A 22,190-nucleotide genomic window follows, 5' to 3' on the forward strand; every position below is an offset into this window, starting at 1 on the left:
GATCAACAACACTACTCACCTTGTCTACTTTGTGCCAGCTACTGGGATGGATCTATAACTTGTACGGGTGTAGTTTCATCCATGAGTGCATGTTACACCCCCTGTTGTACCTGTTCCTGTTGCAACTCATTATCTTGTCTATGCATCTCTTGTTCTTCTTTGGGTTATTGCTTCAACGCATGTAACTCCTTCTCTATTCTATTCTCTGCCTTCGGGCGATCTCCATTTCATGCTGTCAGCTCATATCCTGAGTCTCCAAAGTTTCTTTCATCACAAGTGGATCTTCTTGAGCTTGCAACTTTGTTCCGCCTCTATGTTCTCAATGACGTTCCTCTTGTGTTCGTTTCATCCAATATGATGCCTTCATCTACTCTTCATGGTGTTTCTTGTTGTGATGTTGTTGTCATCATGTCATGATGTTCTTGTCTATGAACAACTTGATGTCTTTGTGGGTAGGAAAGTTCATAGACACTTGATCAACTACATCCCCAAGTGTGCCCTAAACGGTGTCTTCAACTCTGCTCTCCTAAAAACCATGGTACCTTTGATGTTGAGAGGTAGATGAACACCTGCAATACCTAGAGACATGGAAACACTCAATTCAAGCAATATGTTAGTCGAAAACCAAAACAAACTTAAGAACTCACTTGCAACATACCTGTGTGATTGATCATGAAGGTTGTGCAATTTCCACAGGGAGGTTGGGAGACTAACTGCCAAAACTGTGAAAGGCACAGTGTGGGCTGTCAGTAGGCTGAATGACTGCTATAATTTCTCAATGCATAGTCCATCCTAGCCTGATGAGGACCTAAAGTGCACAATGCACAATTTTAGTCAGCAGTGAAATGCAACCAGCAAATTGCAATGTGTAGTTTCTGGGTCCAATAGGACATTGCCTCCAAGAATCGCACAATCCATGCCTGGATGTCATTGCCTTGCTAGACTTGTATAATTTCTAGAGGGAAGGTAGAGCCTTCGCTTCCAGAAATGTACAATGCTAGCTAGGCCGGGCACAGTTCGGGCCGAGGCAGCCTAGTCCGGTCGTCGGGCGACTGAAAATATCATAAGTGTGAATGCATGATGAGATGAGTGAAAACAGGATTGAATGATCATTCATGTAAAAAATAAGCGCAGGATTCAGAAAATGGGAAAGCATGCATGTGTGTGAAGTGAGTCATCATAACAATGACCATCTGTGCAAAATAGTGTCATGGATGCGATAACAATGAAATGCGAACAAAAACTGAAACAATGCTTCTACAAGCTAACATGCATCAAAATGACAACAAGTGCTCAATCAAATCAAGCAGAAAACAATCATACAAAGTGAAACACAAAAAGTGACAAAAATATAACACAAGACATGAAAGGTGGGCTTACCCCAAAACAACTAAGCTGAATGTGTCAATGACTCCTAGATGTAATGTGGGGTGTCATAACTACAAGGTTTATTTGAGGAATAAGTCTGTAGCGTTCGGTTCATGAGTTTTGATAAAATTGAAGATGTGATGCACATGCCACAAATATCGGAAGAGAGACACTTGGTGGGAGGTTTCTGAAATGATACTTGCATGCAACCTCCAGCTGCTAAAACTAGATCCCTAAATCAAGGGATGCCTTTACATGTTGCCTTGGGAGAAGCAGCCCATGCATGCAAATCAATTTTTCTCAGTCCCAAAGGGAACCGGTCAACTCAACTACAGATGCTACAATCTACTCAGTTGGGAGGAAAAAATGCGCATTTCTGGGAGGGAGTTGGGCTGGTTGCCGAGAAGGATTACGCAATTTTTGGTTAAAGCAGTTGACTGCTTCCCAGAATTGCATAATTTCCAGGCTGAGAAGTCTCGTTGGGAGGAATTGCAATTTTTCTAGTGAACAATGATAGGAAGATTTGTGCAATTCTGGAGCCCAACAAGCTACCAAACAAAATTGTGTAATTTCTGGAGGGGAGGTTGGTTCCCCTCTAGAATTCTGCAATTTCTTAAGGGAGCTGCTCAACCTACAACTGGACCAAGTCCCATGCAACAGCCTGTGAGGGGGATGCAACAAGATTTGATGGATAGGTTGTCATTCTGCAAGAAAAACATTGAAGCTTCTATACTTGACAAGGCAAGACATGCTGCTGTGAAAGGTTGGTAGGGAGGCTCCAAAACAAAGATAAGGAAAAATTTTGTACAGTGGTTGTAGCCGCTACAAAGCAGTTACAAAGGGGAATGTCAATGGTCACCCCACCCTTCACTATATATAGTACCTCATAACTCATTATAGAGGCTTTTGGTTAGCCAAGCATTCGACATGAGTATTTTATAGAAATCTTGGAGATTATTGTAGTGAGGCTTGGCCTCTCCACAGTGCAGAGCTAATATATTTCTTTGGAGGAGGCGGTGGTAGTGATTGTAATGTTTCACTATCGGGACTAATGGTTGGTCATGGTTGTACTGTATGATTGGAACTTTCACTTCTTAATATAACAAAGCCAACACATTTCATGCATATGTTGTTACTGTATTTCAGCTATCTTGGTTACTATAATGATGTATGCATCTATTTTCTTATGCATGCATGTATGGACACTTTCTGTATAAGTATGTATGAATCTTACTGAGATGTGTTGTTGGTTTAACCATCACTTTGGATTGTTAGCTTACTTGCTTTCTAGTTTGTGATGCATCTTTTCTCATGTGTTCGCTTTCGAGCTACATGCTTCCATAGGTTTCCAAGGGGTGCACTCACCTCACTTTCCATGTGTTAGAACCATTCATACACCTTCCTTATCTTGTTGCACATGTCACAGCCTTGCTACCAATAGGGACATCTTACTTGCCTCTGCGCAAAATTGCGGTCAAGGCGATACTGTACGACCCACTACTGGGACTTCTACACCAAATAGTCTGAGGCTTAGTTGGGACTTCTTACTGGGGAGATCCCCTGACATGTTGACCGGTCTAGCACTGTCAAAATTTTGGTTCTAGAAGGAGGGAAATATGACAAGCTGAGTCTTCACAATTTGTTTTGACCCTCTGCATATCTATCATGACTAACTAGAGATTTTCTCTTCCAGAGTGTATGTCTTATGGAAACAACTTCGAAATCTCAGAATAGGTTTTGGATAACTTGCCACATAGAACATACGATGGTGGAGGCTACATAGCCTTGGTTAGGAATGGTGTTGGCGTTGTAGGCTCATGTGAAAGACATGGAATCTTTGAAGAATACATGACCTACACATTATTCGTCTACATGCTTCAAGGGAACCCCATCCACTCGTGTGCCACGCTGTCTGAAAAGCCTATTCATTCTCTTTCTCATATGGTTGCAGAGAGAGACCATGCTTTCAATCACTTTAACTATATATCACTCAACAAAGAAATTGTGGAATTATGAAAAGAACCCGATGAATCCATTGAATAGTTTCACACACGCTTTTGTAATCTTGCATACTGGTTTCCTGAAGATGAAATTGGTTGGGAATTTATCGATGGAAGATTTGACTGTCTTCTTCACATATCTAAAAACCTGCAATTCTTGAAATCATCCAAACCCCGCTCAGCACACTTCGGCAATGGAGTTGCGCAATCACAGGTAGACAAATTTGTTTTCACAAGTGACTGTCTACCTTCACTTCATCAAACAACTCCACCACCGTAGAGTGATGTGGGAGATCATGCACACACATTTTTTGAACTGTCACATCTTCCCACCCCACCTGCTCTTGATATCTTTGAATATTTGGCTTGCAATCCTATTGGTTGTCACGTGGATTAATTCCCTCAAACTTCATCCCTGTGTTCTTTTGATCCTTGAGATTGTATTCTCTTGTGCTCTTCCATTCCAAACTCCGCACTTGTTGTGAAAAAAGATCAAGCTATTGATGGAGTTGGTTGTGTGCAACCAACATAGCCATCATTCATGATAAGTTTGTGAAGGAATCTAAAGAAGAACCCACAGTGAAGGATAACTCCCTTCCATCCATGTCTCACCCACTCTATCCTGACATCCCTTGTGATTCTACCACTGTTTATTTCCCCTTGTGAAAACTCATTTCCGGATGTTTCTACTTTTGATCATTCACAGGACATGTCAAATGTTAGTTTGTCATTACATTGCAGAGAGGACACATCTTCCTCTGAAAATCCGTCCCATTTGTCATTTATCGTTTCTGAAAACAAAGAGGGTGAACATCCTTGCTTCTCATCTACCCCTCTACAGGATTCATCAAATCATGAGGATGCCAGCGAACATCCTGAATTTTCTTATCATCTGATCATGATGCTGATTCAATTTTTGTTAATATGTCTAATACATTGGTCTACGATGATATATATGTCGATGAAGTCGAAACCCCACAGACTGTCCAGGAAGTTCAACCTGAGCTTATGGTTATTTCAAGTCCTCACTGTCCTAAGGTTGGTTTCACTTCCGATCAGGAAATTGTTGAAACATGCAAGGCTCCTCATCATTCTCTGCCTTGCATTGAAGATCAAACAAATACCCAGATTTCGCTTCCTCCACCTAAACTACACGACCCCGTCATTCATGCATTGGAGGAATCTTACACAACAAGCACACTTGCACGATGTAAGTGGTCTACCTTTCTCACGTTTGCTTTCATGTCATAGATAAGAGAATGCATACACTTAACATTTGCACACACTGTAGCACAACACCATGGAAATGCCATAGAGTGCATGTCATGCGCTTTCAATCACTTCTTTTCTGTGGATGCACTTAAGCTCGAAGTGTTTTTTTCTTCAATGTTATATATTTCATGTTTGCTAGTTTGCACAGATGTGTTGTTTGCAAACGATTCGTTCACCAACATGAGTCGACCAATGCACCGGTGGCTACATTGGAAGTATCATTTCACGTGAGCAGACCCATGCACCATTAGCTTAGGAGTAGGAGTAGTGTTTGTTTTTGGTTTGTTTGCCTGCATGCTTGTTTTCTTCTTACCTTACATGTTTGTTTGTTTGCCTGCTTGTTTTCTTACTCACTTTTCTTATACATTTACTTTTGATTTTGATTTGTTTTTCTATTTGTTTGCTTGTTTATGTTTGCAGGTTAATTTCGCATGAAATCATGCACGACTCTTGAAACAAGTGGGATAAAGTAGAAGAGGACTTGTGTAGTTGTCAATACTTGGTCATCTGTTGTCTTGCCTCTGTATGAATAACTTATTATATTTATTCCATGATACGTCAATGGAAAATACACACTGTTCGAAGTGAACCTTGGTGAAAACACAACGCTTGCACGCTAACTACTATCATCTACTCTAGTCGGGTTTTTTGGGTTAATCCTTATTAGCTCAGTGCAGTAGAGAAAAGTGAGGGGGGAAACCTTAACAAGCACGTCAGAGGTATATATAAACTACTTCTCTAAAGGAACAACCTCTTCTGCTCTTAATAAGCTGGTATCCCTCTTACGCCTCTGAAATGAATAAGTTCTATGCACAATTACGAAAAATGAAAAGTGAAAAAAATAAAAATGTGAAAAAATTTCAAAAAAATGAAAAATGAATAAGACGAAAGAAGAGGAAGGCTTCCTGCGTAGAGACGTGATGCAAGTAATTCGGCCAGGGTACTAACTAGGCTCGCTGGAAGCGGAGCGATGCTTGTGTTCCTCTGTGACTCCACTGAGGTACTGTTTAGGCCTTCTCGCAGTGGAGCAACACCAGAGATGAAAGTAAAACTCTAACGACCATAAATTTTGTGCACCAATATACCCCTTATCCCCAATCGAAACAACTATGTTGACTTGCCTTGGAATGTGTGTCGACCAACCAAGAGTTTGGCAGATGCTACATCTTACAATCAAGCAAGTGTGGAAACCAAGATGAATAGAGAACTAAAAAATACTTCCGGAGGCGTTAGACTTGTTTTTCATGAACAAGGTCAATTTAGAGAGCTGGAGTTCTACGAGTGTGTCACCAAGTGTTGTAGCAGCTACAACCACCCTCCAAAATTTTGCCTTAGCTTTGTTTTGGAGCCTCCCTACCAACCATCCTAGTAGCATGTCTTGCACTGTCAAGTACATAGGCTTCATTGGTTTTTCAGCAACTTGCCAGCCTGTGCATGATAGTTTGCTTCACTCCCCTCACAGGCTGCCACTCCAGACTTGGGCTAGTTACTGGCTGAGTAGCTCCCTCAAAAAATTGCGCAATTCTGGACAGGAACCATCTTTCCCCCTAGAAATTGTGCAAATATGCTAGCCAGCCTACTAGGATCAGAGATCGCGCAATACATTCAAACAGTCTTCCTTGGGAAAATTGCTTAATCTGGCCCAACACTGTAGCTTAGCCCAGAAATTGTGAAAATTAGTTGGGCAGACTACTAAGCTCCAAAATTGGGCAGAGCAGTTAGACAGGCTTCCTTGGAAAAACTGTGTAATTTGACCAGCACTACAAGTTAGCCCAAAAATTGCATGAAATTCTGGGCAACAGTCATCTGCTCCCAAAAATTTCGCAATCCCTCTAGGACAGCCAACCCAACTCCTCCCAGAAATTGTGCAATTCTAGGCAGGAATCATCTGCTCCTCCCAAAAATTGCGCAATCCCCTTGGAACAACCAACCTAGTTCCTCTCATAAATTGCGCAAATGTCTCTCTCAGTCAAGTAGGTTGTTGCATGTGCTTTTAGGTTGATCGGTTCCCTCCGGGACTGAGCAAAAATGATTTGCATGCATGGGTTGCTCTTCCCAAAATACCAAAAGGTAGTATGCAAAAGGCATCCCTAGATCTAGGGATCTATTTTTAGCAGCTGGAGATTACATGCAAAGATCATTTTAGAAACCTCCCACCGAGTGTCGCTTTTTCCTAGATTTGTGGCATGCGCGTCATGACCTCGATATTATCAAAAATCATCAATTGGACACTGAAAAGCTCATTCCTCACATCGATCATGTTGCTCTGACATCCCACATTACATCGAGGAGTCTTCATAACTTTCACCTTAATTGTTTCAGGGTAAGTCTTTTTTTCATGTTTTGCGTTGTGTTTCTATCACTTTTTGTGTTTCGCTTTGTGTAAGTGTTGTCTTCTTGATTTCAATGAGTGTTTTCTATTGTTTTGATGTATGTTAGCTTGTAGAAGCATCGTTTCAGTTTTCATTCGCATCTCGTTGTTGTCGCATGCATGACATTGTTTTTGCATTAACGGTCATCGTTGCGATGACCCATTTCACACACATGCATGTTTTCCCATTTTTCGAATCCTACAATTGTTGTTTGCATGCATGATCATTCATTCTTACTTACACTCAGTTTCACCATGTATTCAAACTTCTCATATTTTCAGTCGCCCGTTAGTGGGTCTAGGTTGCCTTAGCTTGGACCTTGCCTTGCCCGGCTAGCATTGCAAAATTTTGGAAGTGAAGGCTCTGCCCTCCCTCTAGAAATTGTGCAAATTAGGCCCAACGCTAACCTCCAGGCTTGCATTATGAAATTCTGGGTGGCAGTGCCTTGCTGGCCCCAGAAACTATGCAATGCAGTTTACTCGTTTGCATGTCATTGCTGACTGAAATTTCGCATTGTACAGTTTCAATCCTCAGTAGGCTAGGCTGGACTGTGCATTGTGTATTTCCAGCAATAAGTCAACCTCCCAGTAGTGAAACTGTGCCTTGCGTAGTTTCGGTAGTCAGTCTCCCAACCTCCCTGTGAAAATTGCACAATCTTTATAGATAGTCACATAGGTATGTTGCATGTTAGTCCTTGAGTTTGTTTTGGTTTTCGACTGACAGATTTCTTATCATGAGTGTTGCTATGTCTCCAGGTATCACAAGTGTTTGTCTGCCTCTCAGAAGCATAGGTACGATGACTTCCAGGAAGGAAGAGTGAAAGACACCATTCAGAGCGCCACTGGGGATGCAGTTGATCAAGTGTCTATGAACTTGCCTATCTATGACGACATAAAGTTGTTCGTGGACAAGGATATGAAAATGAAATAGCAATGATGTCACAATGAGAAGCACCATCAACAACAGCAAAAGGTAGCACACCTACACGTGATAAATGCAAGAGGAAGGTTGTTGGCAGTGTAGAGGTGGAACAAAGTTGAAAGCTCAAGCAAAGCCACTTGTGATGAAAGTAGTTTTGGAGATTGAGACTATGAGGTGACGAAATGACAAGAGTATTGTGTGAAGGCAAAGAGACAAACAAAGAAGGAGTTGGAGGTGCTGAAGCAACAACTCAAGGAAGAATAGGAGCTGCACAAACACGAGAAAGAGTTGCAACATGAACAGGCACAACAGGAGGCACAACATGCATAAACTGATGAAACTGCACCCATGTAGGTTATGGACCCAACTAGCAACTAGCATGGAGCAGATAGGGTGAGAAGTGTTGTCGATCGCATGCAAGGGTATTCAGGAGCATGGATGTCATTGCACTCACGCATGTGATCCCACCCATTTGGCACACTCACCAAAGAAAATACAAGAAGCAAGTCCGACTAAATTTGAACATGTATTTCGACAAGTTGATGTGCATGGTCACGAGCACATACTTGGAGATCAGCACATACACTATGCATTAGTATGCTTATGGTCCAGGTGCACTCAAGATGGTGATGCGCATATTATCAGACGAGTTGGATAGAAGAGCCATATCAGTGTACCCAGATGCAACGGAGGCAAGAGTGTGCTTTCAACAAGATGTCACCATTGAGTGCCTGGACACCATTATGGACAACCAAGCTTGGAATCAATTTGCCATCGTCGATCATCATAAGGATGTCAAAAATTTCGTCTTACCAAAACTATCCGAGTGTTAATAATAGCTTGCATGACTTGGTCAAGCCTATTTTGTCTCACATGGGTACATGTGCATATTGTATGTAACGTCTTGTCAAGTGGAAGTTCAAGTGTCAATAGCTTAATGTAATAGTTAGAGAGTAGTTGAAGAGTCATGAGGGTAGATGAACAGTCACAAAGGGGAATGTCAAGGGTCACCCCACCCTTTCTTAAATATAATACCTCATAACTCATTGTAGAGGCTTTTGGTCAGCCAAGCTTCTGATAGGAGTATCTTAGAGAAAGCTTGGAGAGTATTATAAGGAGCCTTGGCTTCTCCACAGTGCAGAGCTAGTATATCTCTTTGGTGGAGTGGGCGGCAATGACTGTAACGTTCCACTATTAGGACTAGTGGTTGGTCATGGTTGTATTGTATGATTGGAACTTTCACTTCTTAACATGATAGAGCGAGCACGTTTCATGCATATGTTGTTATTATATTTTAGCTCTCTTGGTTACTCTAATGATGTATGTATGTGTTTTCTTATGCATGCATGTATGGACTCTTTCTGCATAAGTATGTATGAATCTTACTCAAATGTGCTATTGGTTTAACCATCACTTTGGATTGTTAGCTTACTTGCTTTCCAGTTTGTGATGCATGTTTTCTCGTGTGTTCCCTTCCAAGTCGTGTGCTTCCACAGGTTTCCCAGGGGCACACTCACCTCACTGTCCATGTATTAGAACCATTCATAGACCTTCCTTGACTCGTTGCACACGTCACAACCTTGCTACTAACATGAACATCTTTCTTGCCTCTACATGCAACCGCGGTCAAGGCGATACCGTATGACCCACTGTTGGGACTCCTACACCAAACGGTCTGAGATTTAGTTGGGATTTCTTACCCGAGAGATCCCTGACATGTTGGCAAGTCCAACATCATCAACAAATTGCAATATTTCAGAATTGAGTTCATGCATCTGAGGTGGTGTTTTTGGCCTTTGTCCATCTGCTTCTTGCAGTCACAAAAGCTATGACGTGTTTCTAAGCTTCAGGGGATGCGATGTGAGAAGAGGGTTTGTCGATCATCTCTATCACACCCTCACCATCGCAGGATTCACTTTCTTCCTTAACACCTATGATCTCTATAGGGGAGAGGACATCCCCATAGGCTTACAGCGCGCAATTGAAAACAATCGTATTCTAATTCCCATATTTTCCACCAGTTATGCAGAATATGCATGGTGCCTCAGAGTAATCTCTCTTATCACACGCCAAATATAGGAGACGGGGAAAAAGGGGTCGGAAATTTCCATCCCTTCGTTTTACAATGGCACTTTCTCTCATGTTTGGCACCTGGATCAATCTCACGGTGGCCCATTTGCTCAATCATTCCAACAGCACGAGAGTAGTGGGAGATAGAGCTCACACGAAATTAGTGAATGGAAGGATGCTGTCTTCTAACCATGTCTTCTCTCTGGATGGTTGCTCCAAGAAGACACCAATGGGTGGGTGATTCATGCTTCCCTTCCCTTCTCTATTCTTATTTGTTTCTCTATATACGCTTCTTCTCTAATTTCTAATTTTTAGCCTATGCAGTTACGAAGCAACGCTAGTGAAGCGTGTCGTTGAAGACATGGCCAAACATTGCAGGAGACACACAACTTCCCTTCAATGTAGTACTAGTGCTCGACCACCGCCATGGTTGTGCTCATAGTGCATGTTCATAGGTTTTGGGAACGTTATGGCAAGACATAATCTGCAACATGCATTGATAGTGCTGGGTAGATTGGAACGATGGCATTTCATGTAAACTTGCACATAACTATGGTGTAATTTCATATGTTTTTTTTTCAAGAGTAAATCGTCTCTTATACTTAGTTTTGTCATTTGGAGTTTCAACTTGCTCATTACGAGCATGTAATTTCATGAATATTTCGCCCAAAAATATTATACTCCATGTGTTTCGTGTAATCTTCCTATACATACAAAGAGTGCGTTTAGGTTGAAAATGGTTTTTTTTTGGTGTGGTAAGTTGGTTCTTTTCTTTGATGATTTATATGGTGTTTTTCATAAGCTTTTATCTTATTTTTCTTTTTGTTCCAAAAGATAGATGAAGTGTTTATAGGAAACTTGGAATCTTTACACAAAATACAGAGTCTCAACAATATTAAAAATAAAATAACCAAATTTAATAGTATTAAATGATTTTTTATATTAAATTTGATATTAACTATAATATGTGTGTTGGAATGGAAATTCAACCATCATCTAATTACAAAGCTAAACATATATATTTTTCACACAGGTATGGCAACCATTATGAATTTAAAGAAAACTAGGTTACACAACCCAAGGGAGTGCCTAATTAATGTTGTTTTTCAAGGATATATATTCAAAACACTCTCTTTAGCATCAAGTTACACTTGGTCAATTCTAGAGCATTAATGGGGAAAGCCAAGGAATCCTTATAACAAGTGAACCTCATAACATCTTTGTAGCATCGAAGGGTTAGCCTTTGTTAGTTTGAGTTCTTATTGATTACTCATCGGGCTATAGGGTAATTAGCTGAGTTTTGGTCATAACGTTACTCTATTTGGGGATGCCTTGGACCACCTCTTTTGCACGGGTATTTCTTTATTAAACAATATTTAAAAATTTTAAAGTGCTAATGACAAGAAGGGGTTAATTCCTCATTTTATAAATTTTATAGTGTATGGTGCATAAATAATTCACGAGGCATTTTTTTTACACCCAAATGAAGCTCAAGAGGTAATCTAGTTTTTTTTTGAGCTTATAACAACCCATTGTTCACTCTTGTTAGTTTAGTTGTCGAAATTCTAGCAAGCTTTTCATTCCAATCCTCCACTCATTTCCTAGCCTTTAAAGCGGTCCTTAAAGCAGTTCACTGGGAACAATACCCAATATCGGTGGCTTGTATAGGACTTGCATGCAAGTCCCTCACTTCTCCTTTCTCTTCCTTTAACCAGTTTGGAGAACCATCCAATGTCCAAGTAGTCTACATCATATGCTAAGGTATCAAGAGGCTTGCAACTAACTTGGCTATCATATAGGTACAATCCATATTAGTTTACGGAGTCTTTTTATAATAAAAATTCTCTAAGGAGCTTGAAGCTTAATCTTTTACAAGAAAGTGAAGAACACTTGGAGGGACACTTGGACACATAATAGGTGGTTGGGATTGTGGTTGGGATTAGATTCTATTCCTCACAAGTTTTTGATAGTATCGACTCTATTTCCACCATCTAAAAGATAATTCAAACACTGTTACTTCAAGGTTTTTTGAAATTTTTTACACAGATTCCTACCACTTTTGACCCTAAGGACAATTCCTCTACCTAAATATCCTTCTTCATTTACAACCCTTTACAACCCTTCACCAAAATGAAAAATAACAAATATAAGAAAAAACAGAAAGAGATGGACAACATGCAAACACTTTTAAACGCTTTGATGTACGAGGAAGAAAATGAGGGAGAGTTCTCCAATGGAGACGCTTGCGTATACGGGGACGCCAACGAGAAAAACGAGTTGGGACGCCGGAGAGGAGGGTGAATTGTCTTCGGGGAACGGAGATGGTCAATACATTGGCCGTTCGATGACCATCGAATGGAAAGAATGGATGCCTAGAAAGTACACAGCGAAGATATTTGAAAGATGTGGCAACTTAGTGATGAAGCGGAAATCAGTATAAATTTGTCTTTTTATATCGACGGACGAGGATGGGCTCTACATTGGCCGATTCGATGACCATCGGGTGGAAAGACTGGATGGCTAGAAATTGCACTGCGAAGGTAATTGACTGATGTTTTGTGACTTTTGATCAAGCAGACATCACTATAAATCTAAATCTGTCGTATATGTGGGGCCGTTCGATGACCATAGGTCAGGAATCAACGGCGTCACTACCATGTTATACTGCATAGTAAACATAATAGTAAGGCAACAGTCAACATCGTGCAGCGTGAAGATAACTGTGGCCAGCCGAAGATACCGAAGATAAACAGCCAACAAGGTGCAGCGTGAAGAAGATACTTGTCGCCTAGGTTAGTTGTCCCCAGACGCACAATTATCTTAACTACACCCATCGTCGTCATTCGATTGCGTGAAGAAGATACTTGTCGCCTAGGTTAGTTGTCCCCAGACGCACAATTATCTTAACTACACCCATCGTCGTCATTCGATTTCTATCGAACGGCCGAAATCTGGGGCAGCAGACTCCATTATGCTTTCATGTATTTCCTAAATCACCCTAACTTTTATCTATATATATTTTGAATCTATATATAGCTTTTATCTATATGTGTTGATGTTGTGTTCTGGATTTGCCCCTCAGCTGCAATGGCAGGAGGACAAAGGAGGAGGAATCGATACAATGTTTTTCTGAGTTTCAGAGGGCGCGATGTGAGAAGAGGGTTCGTTGATCATCTCTACCACTCCCTCACCAGCGCAGGTTTTAGTGTCTTCCTAGACACCCAGCAAATCAACAAAGGTGACGATATCTCTGCTGCCTTACGCCACGCAATTGAGGTGAGCCACATCTTGATTCCAATATTCTCCCACAATTACGCACAATCTATTTGGTGCCTGAAAGAAGTCTCCCTTATCGCGCACCAAGTACTTCACAAGAATGGGAAGGACAGCGATTCAGCCATCGCCGTTCCTTTGTTTTACGATGTCACTCCCTCACATGTTCGGCACCCACATCAATCACATGGAAACCCGTTTGCTGAAGCATTCCAAGAGCATGAGAGCAGCGGGAGATACAGCCCACAAGAAATTGATGAATGGAAGACTGCTCTCTCGGCAATCTCTCGTCTCTCCGGGTGGTCGCTCCAAGAAGACACGAATGGGTGGGCAACTCATCACTGCTCTGATCTTATTTGTTTATATGCTACTGTTTCTGCTTAAACCCTTACTGTTTCTGCTTAAACCCTTAACATTTAGAGATTCTCCGCAGATATGAGGCAGCGCTGGTTAAACGCGTGGTTGAAGACGTGGGTAAACTTTGTAAGAGACGGAGACGCGTGGTTGAAGACATGGCTAAACTTTTTAAGAGATGGAGGGCTCGCCTTTGAATTAATACTACTTGTCTGCCACGGATATAGTGAAAGGAAGATCTTCTAAATAAATCGCGATGGCATTTTGGAGACTTTCGCATCGTGTCTTGATTTGTCTGCGAACATTTCTTACACCCCTCAATGCTTGTTTTAAAATTTAAAGGGCTATGCTTTAGTTAGTTAATTAGAAAAACAAGTGTAATGGGCTTTCAGAAATTTATATCCTGAATGTCTATCAGTAAATTTGTAATCGAATGATCAATGTATTTGTAATTATCCGGTTTGATTCCTAGCTATTCTCTGCATCAAATTCTATGCATTAGCTATGATTTGTCAATTTCTATGGATTATCTATGATTTCTTCCTCGTAATATTATTCTTGATTTCTTTTAAAAAAATAAAATTGGGTATGTCCATGGAAAGTTGATTTAAGCTATTACATCAACATATTGGGAAATGTCCGTTTAATTTGTTCATTGAATATGTTATTCTCATGCCAGTTGGAATCGATTTTCATATGAAGTATTTCATCAAACTAATAAAAATTTTGGATATGTCCATGAAAAGTTGATTTAAGCTATTACATCAACATATTGTGAAATGTCCGTTTAATTTATTATTGAATATGTTATTCTCATGCCAGTTGGAATCGATTTTCATATGAAGTATTTCATCAAACTGTTTCTTGGTAAGTTCCTGATAACTCCATTTAGGATACCAAGTCACTTTGATGTGCGACTTGATGTGAGTGGCAACCCTAGTCAAATATCATCCATGTAAATATTGTTCATATGGCATGAAGAGGTACTGGGTTATTGTTAGGATTACTCCTTTTCGTCTGTGTAAGTTTAAAATTTTAAACTTACAGAAAAAACATTGAAATTAAAAAGAAGTCTAATAATTTAAATAAAAATGATGACTGAAAAATTAGTAATTGTAATTTTTGTTTTAATTTTTGTTAAATTTTTAAGATCATTTTATTTGATTTAATTAAAAAAAAATCTTTTATTTTTATTTATTTTAAAAATAACCATTTTTACTTTATTTGTTTTATTTTATTAATCATTATAATTAGTTTTAAAAATCATTTTACTTTTACTTTTATTGATTTTTAAAATAATCACTTTACTTCATAAAAAACAATTTTCTTTAACTTTTATGTGTTAAAAAACAATTTTTACTTTTACTTTTACTTGATTACCAAAAAATTATTTTTTATAATATAAATAAAAACAAAAACATTTTTACTTTATTTGATTTTAAAATTAATTTTATTTTTTATTTTTGTTTCTTTTGTTTTATTTTATAAAATTCATTTTATTTTTTACTTTCTTTTTTTGTTTGATTTGATATTTTATTTTTATTATTATTATGATTTTTAAATTAATTAATTAATTTATTGATTTATTTTTAAGTTTGGTTTCATAATTAAAGTTTCTTTAATTTTTTTTTATTGTTAGGGGTGATTTATTATGAATTAAGAGTAGACAAAACATTTCCTATGTAATTATTGCCCATATGTTTTTCAATAATTTTGATATTGTTGAAAGTTATTCTTGTATGCAAGACTTTTAAATAAGCATGGAATTGTTGGTAATATAAGAACTATTTCCTCAACATTACAAAAATGTCATCAACAATTTAATAAAAAGGTTAAAAGGTTATGAATTAAGCAAAGTTTTTTGGTAGAAATCACATAAGAGAAATTTTTGGTGGACGATGTTTCGAACCAACATGTGTGGTTCATTTTTTTTGACTTGTGTATATTTTTGTTTTGTTTTATTTATTTTTCCATTAATTATTTTTAATTTAGTTGATTTTATTTCCATTAATTATTTTATTTATTAAATCATCTTGTCTTGATTAGGCCTTGACTCCTTTTTATAATTTTTTACTTCCTTCTTTTAGAGTTTGACTTTTTTTTAATAATAAATTAATTTAAATATTAATTTTCAAAAACTAGTTGTTTAACTCACTAATATTTGTTTTTAATAAATTGATAAACTGATATCATTATTTAAATATTTTTCAAAAACTAGCCGTTTAATATAGCCCTTAGTTATTAATAATTTTTAATAAATTAATAAACTAATATCATTATTTAAATATTATTTTTCAAAAAGCTAATATCGTTATTTAAATATTATTTTTCAAAAACTAGCCATTTAATATAGCCATTACTTATTAATATTTTTAATAATTAATAAACTAATATCATTATTTTTTTTCTTAAACTAGCTATTTAATATAACTATTACTTAGTAATATTTGTTTTTAATATATTAATAAATTAATCTCATAATTTAAATATTATTGTTCAAATATAGTCATTACTTGAAATGATGTCTCTATATCGCTCTTTATTTAAACCTTTGACATGGTGTGCCTCTTCATCTAGTCTTGATGATGAACCACACTTCCAAACACATCGGCCAAAAACTTCTCTTATGTGATTTCTACATAAAGACTTTGCTTAATTTATTATGGATCATAAAAGCATGAATAAAAAGGTTAAGAAATATTTGTGTATGTGATTGACTTTACTATAGAGTTTCATTAAAAACTTTATTTTTATCATAAACCAGTGAAGGATGCCCGTGGCATTTTAGAACAGATGAGTTAAAGATCCTTTCACAAAAAATTGAATTTATCCTGATTGTTAGGAATTCTAGAGATGGTTATGTTTTCCTTTCTCTCGTAATATGACTATTGAAAGTAGAACTAATTGTATATGTCAATGAAATTTACATTTTTCATGTAATTTCAACTAAAGTTGCTAATTCGATACATCCTACCGCTAGACCGTCATCATGCAGCGGGAAAGTTTTAATTTGTCAGAACACACTATAACATTGGAGGCACTTGGTCATGGTCCGACTGCACTTTTCCCTTGCAATACAAGAAAAGTTTTGTAAGAAAGGTAACTAAAAAGCGAAGATCCATTTTTATGTGTGTTTCTCTACCCGTGTAACATATCCGCCAAAAAATATATATATATTTTAACAATAATTTACTAATGTTATTAGTATTATGATAACCTATCAATTATTCATAGCAATGCCACTTTTTTACTTATGAATTAACCCTCACCCAACCAACTTTGGGTTCTTGTAACCCAGGCTTCCTTGAGTGCTAGCCACTTGGCTTGCTCTCCTCCGAAGGATCAACAACAAACCAAGGATATCCGACAACCTTGGGATTACCCTTTGATTGATGGTTGTGGCGTTTTTGGTTTCCACTGATAGCTAAGGAGGTTTGTAGGAGGGTAGAGAGTAACTATGCTCTACGCCTGCATGACCCAAACCCTCATTCTACCGGTTCGCAACTCGCTTCACCTTCCTCTGCAACTCCCGCTGGTTTGTGGTTTTGTCTGATAGTTTGTTGGGTAGAGTCTAACAATGCTGTCTACCGATGTCCACAACATGCTAGGCAACGCCCAAATTCACACTGTCTCTCCCGAAATGCCTCGGTACAGTCTTGTTCTCATAACTATTAGCTAGAGTAATGGTGTTTATGCTCAGTTTAATTACTCTGCAAAATTTATTTACGTATATTGTTTGCATATGCAGGGTAATGCCATTTTGGAGGCCTCTGTCAATAGAAGACCCTCAAACTTAGGGTACCCATTTGCCCCTTTGAGCAATCAATTGACAACGTGTCTTGCAATGTTTCTCTCCCTATTTCAAGGTAACTGTTACGATTTTTTCTTTCTTTCCTACATTCACTGCTATTTCCCTATATTTTTTTATTACCCATTTCGCTCTCTTGCTACAGGGAATCCAGTACACATTTCAACCCTTCACGGGAGCCATTTCGTCAAATTTTCTTCGACTGCACTTGCTCTAGGTTCGAGGTTTGGGTTTTGTTATAAAATTAAACTCCAAGAGGATAATGTTAAGCCTTTCATAGCATGACGAGAAGGTATTGTTGCAAATTGAGGGTTTGTAATATACCTTTGTCGTTATAATATTGTTTTGGGTTAGATTGAGTTGCATTTGATAGAATGGTAGAAAAAACATGGAAAAAAAAAAATATTAATAATAAATAAATAAATAAGATAAATGTGTCTGGAAATGAGACACCTAGAATTAAGATCTTTACAGTGTCTTCTTCATAAGATTTTTAGATAAAATTCTAAATAATTTTAATGGATGGGATAGAAAGATCCATTAAGTTGTTTAGCTGGACAAAGATACTAAATGTGAGAAAGCATAAAAGCTGTGACGGAGAGAAAAATGGGCTTTTATGTTAAAGCCTAGGCAGGTGGATAAGAAAAAGTCCACAAAACGGGACGCCACTAAAAAAACCCTTATCAAAAAGGAAAGTTATTAAATACCTATTGAAGGCATCAACATGAGTTGTTGATCGATGGGAAAGTATTCTCAGCTTCGGAGTGAACTGGAGGAAGTGACTTATAGGTTGGGTGGTGGTGCTCGATTTCCAAGCGACTCTCTATTAGCTATTCTGGCTTGAATTAATTGAATTCAGGGCTTTTAGATTATTTGATTCCATCTATTTTCTATGTCGTTGTTAATTATTATACAAATACATCTATATCTAATCTTATTTGTTTATATAGATCAAATAAGATGTGGGAATTTCTGAACGAAAATGAAACCGAAGTCATTATCAACAGTTATATGATAACATATGGTTGTAAGTACATTTAAATGCAAGTTTATTAGAGAATGTTAGAACCCTACTTACATAGTTATGGTAGATAGGATTATGTAAAACCTCAGGGGTTGAAAATATTGGAGTAGGCATAGCAAGATCTGAGCTGAGGGAGAGGGAACAAGCCATAAATATATTATGATGTCACCGAATCCATAATAATTGAACTCTCCTACTCAAAATAAATTCTAAATTAACAAGGAGGTTAAATTAATTTCAAATGGCTCGTATGGGAAATTAAAAAAAATTATGATGTTGGGTATTCAGTTAGGGTCTAATTGGTTACAATTCTATATATATCTTATTATATGTAGTATATTATCATTACTAAACTATATATATATATATATATATATATATATATATATATATATATATATATATATATATATTGAAAAACGAGTAGGAACAATTTCAAAATTACATGGAATAGGTTGAGTGCATAATTAAGGGATTGTGTCATAAGTTGAAGTGTAGCTTATTGTAAGCTAATCTTATGGAAGAATTCATGGTAACTTAAATAGAGAAATTCGGTAGTAGAAGAGGATGGAGATATATAATTAATCGGTATCTGTTATCTATCTTATTATGGAATTTCTTTTGGGGTTCGAGCTTCAAGTTCATGGTAGGGCATAGAGAACTTGATATTCGTATACTTAAATCAACAATAAATAGATATTTAATTTACAAAAGAACACAGATTCAACCTAAAATCCTATGATGAGGTTAAAAGAAAAAGGAAAATATAAGGAAACAAATCGATGTCATTAAGAACACTTAGATAATTACACCAGTTATATATATATATATATATATATATATATATATAAGATATATATCTATATATATATATAAGGACGAAGAATTGCAATGTGCATGAAATTGGTAAATGATATGATTGAAAACAACACAAGATATCCTACAGGAAAAGGTCATTTGTTAATAGGTGTATAGAATATTGAAGTTTTTTTAACTATACAAACCAAAATATTGTTCTAGTTGTGAAGACCACAATACAACCTTTCAAACATGACCGAAAATAGGTGATAGAAAAAAAACTCAATGATATTATTAATAAATATTATAATGTAGACCTAAGAGAGATAAAGGTTGGGCAACTATGCCAGGTAACATAGAAAAATAGTCTGCGCCAGTGTCTTGGGCCACTTTTAAAACTGAAACAACTATGTAGAGTAGAAGAGCTCCATACATAGAAGATAGATAAAATATTGGTGTTCATTATTTCCTTGCATAGGGAAATGAAGATAAACCACTCAGGAACGTTATACAACATCGATCTTGACGTTGGTAGAAGTGGGCTCAAACTTGGACCTAATCTGAAATAGGAGCGGCATCCATGGGAAATAATCCTAAAAAGCTCTAAATGCCATTAAGAAAAGCGTAACACGAGATTACTATACAAAGGAAACCAACAATTTTATAAGAAAAACGATGATAGGAAAATAATTTGAAATAGAGGGGTTCCCAAAACCCTTACCATTGTGGAATTGGCAGTCGATATGAGTAGGGGCGCTCTTTTGAGGTGGGTGTGGGATCACGCTGGCGGGAAAGTGCCAAATACAGAGGAAACCGTGAGTTAATAGACCCCTTTTAGACATGATTGGTGAAAGAACAAACTTTGAAATTGTAAGGAAGAATAAAGAAATACTTAAATACATTTTCAGAGATTATGGAACTGACAGTCACTCAGAACAAGGAATATTTTACCCAGAACCCTCGTAGGGCTAGCGATGTTAAAAGTTTCAAAAAGAAATTGTGCTTGAGAACCTTAAGGTACTTCCACTTACCAAGTCTTCACATTATGACAATGAATAAGAAACATTTGTAATTGGATAGTTGCCTGTGAAAGAAGAAACCTAGTTACAGGGGAAGGGGGAAAAGTACTTTAAAAAAACAGGTGGAGGAAGCTGTAAAGATTACCTTTAGGGAGATGTTGAATGATATCATGTCTTGAGGAGGCTCTACTAACTGGGTGTGAGCTGGAGTGTTGGTGCAACTGAGGTGCACATCAACTAGGTGAATATCACGCAAAGTGTTCACTACATCTAGTGACAAATTAAGCTAAAACAAAAGAAACATAAGTTTATAGGAGAATCGAAACTTTACCCAAAAAATTCCAACAAAATGAGTAGTGCATAAAGGAAAGAAAACAAATGAAAGGGGAGAACCCTATTGCAATTTTGGCAAACCTAAGGGTGGAAGCCGAGTGTTTACTGAACCATTCTTTTTGGACATTAGGTCACTCAGCAAGTTACAGAAAACCAACTACCATATATCACGAAGGCATCAGAAGGGTAAAGCCTCATGGTGGAACAACCACAACATCATGGTTTTGGATCATAGCCTCCGACAAAAAAGAACAGGGTAAGTGAAATGAACCCTCGCTGTTTAACTCAACTTTTGCACATCGCCCCACAGGTCACATGCGCCCATGTGATTAGGGAATGCATCATAGTAGTGGAAAGAAGCACCTCAATCCCTAAGTGGGATGAAACCCAAAAATATTAAAGGAGAATCAGTGTTGAAGGTATAGTATCATGTATTGGAAAATTCTCAATAAAGCAAGCCATGCATATGGATGAATCCATCAATATAACCCTAGGAGAGAGTGAAAGAAAACCAAACCACTATACTATATCCCCAAGCTAACGGAGAGAGTAAATTATTCGTATCGAGGCAGAGTTTTCCACAAGTCAGTCACCCCACGACTCAATGTCAAGGCACACCTATTTTGAGATGTGAAAAAAATCAATTTAATAATGTACTAACAAAATTAAGTTGTGTACAAAAACTTTAAAGAGCTGTAAGATTTTGTAGTAGTGGTCGCATCGATCACACATACCTAGCCAGGAGTGATGTGTTACCACCAAAATAACATAACCATAAAAGTGATTTCTATAATGGTATATCAACTTGACCCTAGAATGTTTTTTTTTTCTCAGTAAGACTACTCTAGGAAATTATATTATATACAGAGAGAAATTACATGCAGTGAAACAAGTTTTCCAAGGCCAGCGATGGCACTGTGGTATTGCAGCTGACAGTTGCTTGCATTGTGCGCTGGAAGCCCCAAAACCTTATCAAAAAGTCATTGTTTAACTTTGACATCGCCCACGCAGGGGCTGAGACTCAAAAACACTACCCACGCAGGGGCGACCCTGTATATTAGCAGACTTCCATAATAAACTAGGTGACATAATTGAAAACAGAGCAGGACCTATATAAAGATTACCAGACCCATTCATAATAAGCGACCAAGACAGAGGACCGCAAAACATGACCAAGCGACCAAGACAGAAGACTACAAAACAGGACCTGAAAGGAGGGAGGATGATGGTGCTATTCTTCTGGCTCCAATTCTTCCGGGTCCATCTCCACGACCGGGTACCCAAAGCCTTCGAGGGGGTCTTCCTGGACCTCTTTCGCTCCCGCTCTGGACGACGACGCCTCCTGCGTCTGAGTTTGGATGGGCGCCTTCCCTTTTGCATCAACTGCTTGATCCTCGACCTTGTCCAACGGATTCGCAGAGGGTAATTCTCTGCTGCTTGCTCCATCGAGGTCCTCCTCTGCGTCTCTGGCAAAGAGGATTGAAATATGGGCATTAAGATTGCCCAGCTTAAATACTGCTGTGCCAAATGCCGGAAGCGCAGGCTGCCCCGGCGGTCCCTTATTCGGGTCGGAGGTGT

General features: G+C 37.9%; 1 protein-coding gene across 1 annotated transcript; it reads left to right on the forward strand.

The window, feature by feature from the left end:
- The first annotated feature begins 13,082 nt into the window (after nt 1–13,082).
- Nucleotides 13,083–14,105, forward strand: LOC149139168 (toll/interleukin-1 receptor-like protein). Its single transcript, XM_089453174.1, has 2 exons — nt 13,083–13,602; nt 13,710–14,105. Exons 1-2 carry the CDS (start codon nt 13,091–13,093, stop codon nt 13,825–13,827), a joined length of 630 nt encoding a protein of 209 aa, XP_089309300.1. The 5' UTR covers nt 13,083–13,090; the 3' UTR covers nt 13,828–14,105.
- Nucleotides 14,106–22,190: the final 8,085 nt, after the last annotated feature.

This window comes from Pinus tabuliformis, chromosome X, assembly GCF_031772625.1.
Source record: "Pinus tabuliformis cultivar Carrire ecotype Pingquan chromosome X, CPIR1, whole genome shotgun sequence".
Taxonomy (NCBI): Eukaryota; Viridiplantae; Streptophyta; class Pinopsida; order Pinales; family Pinaceae; genus Pinus; species Pinus tabuliformis.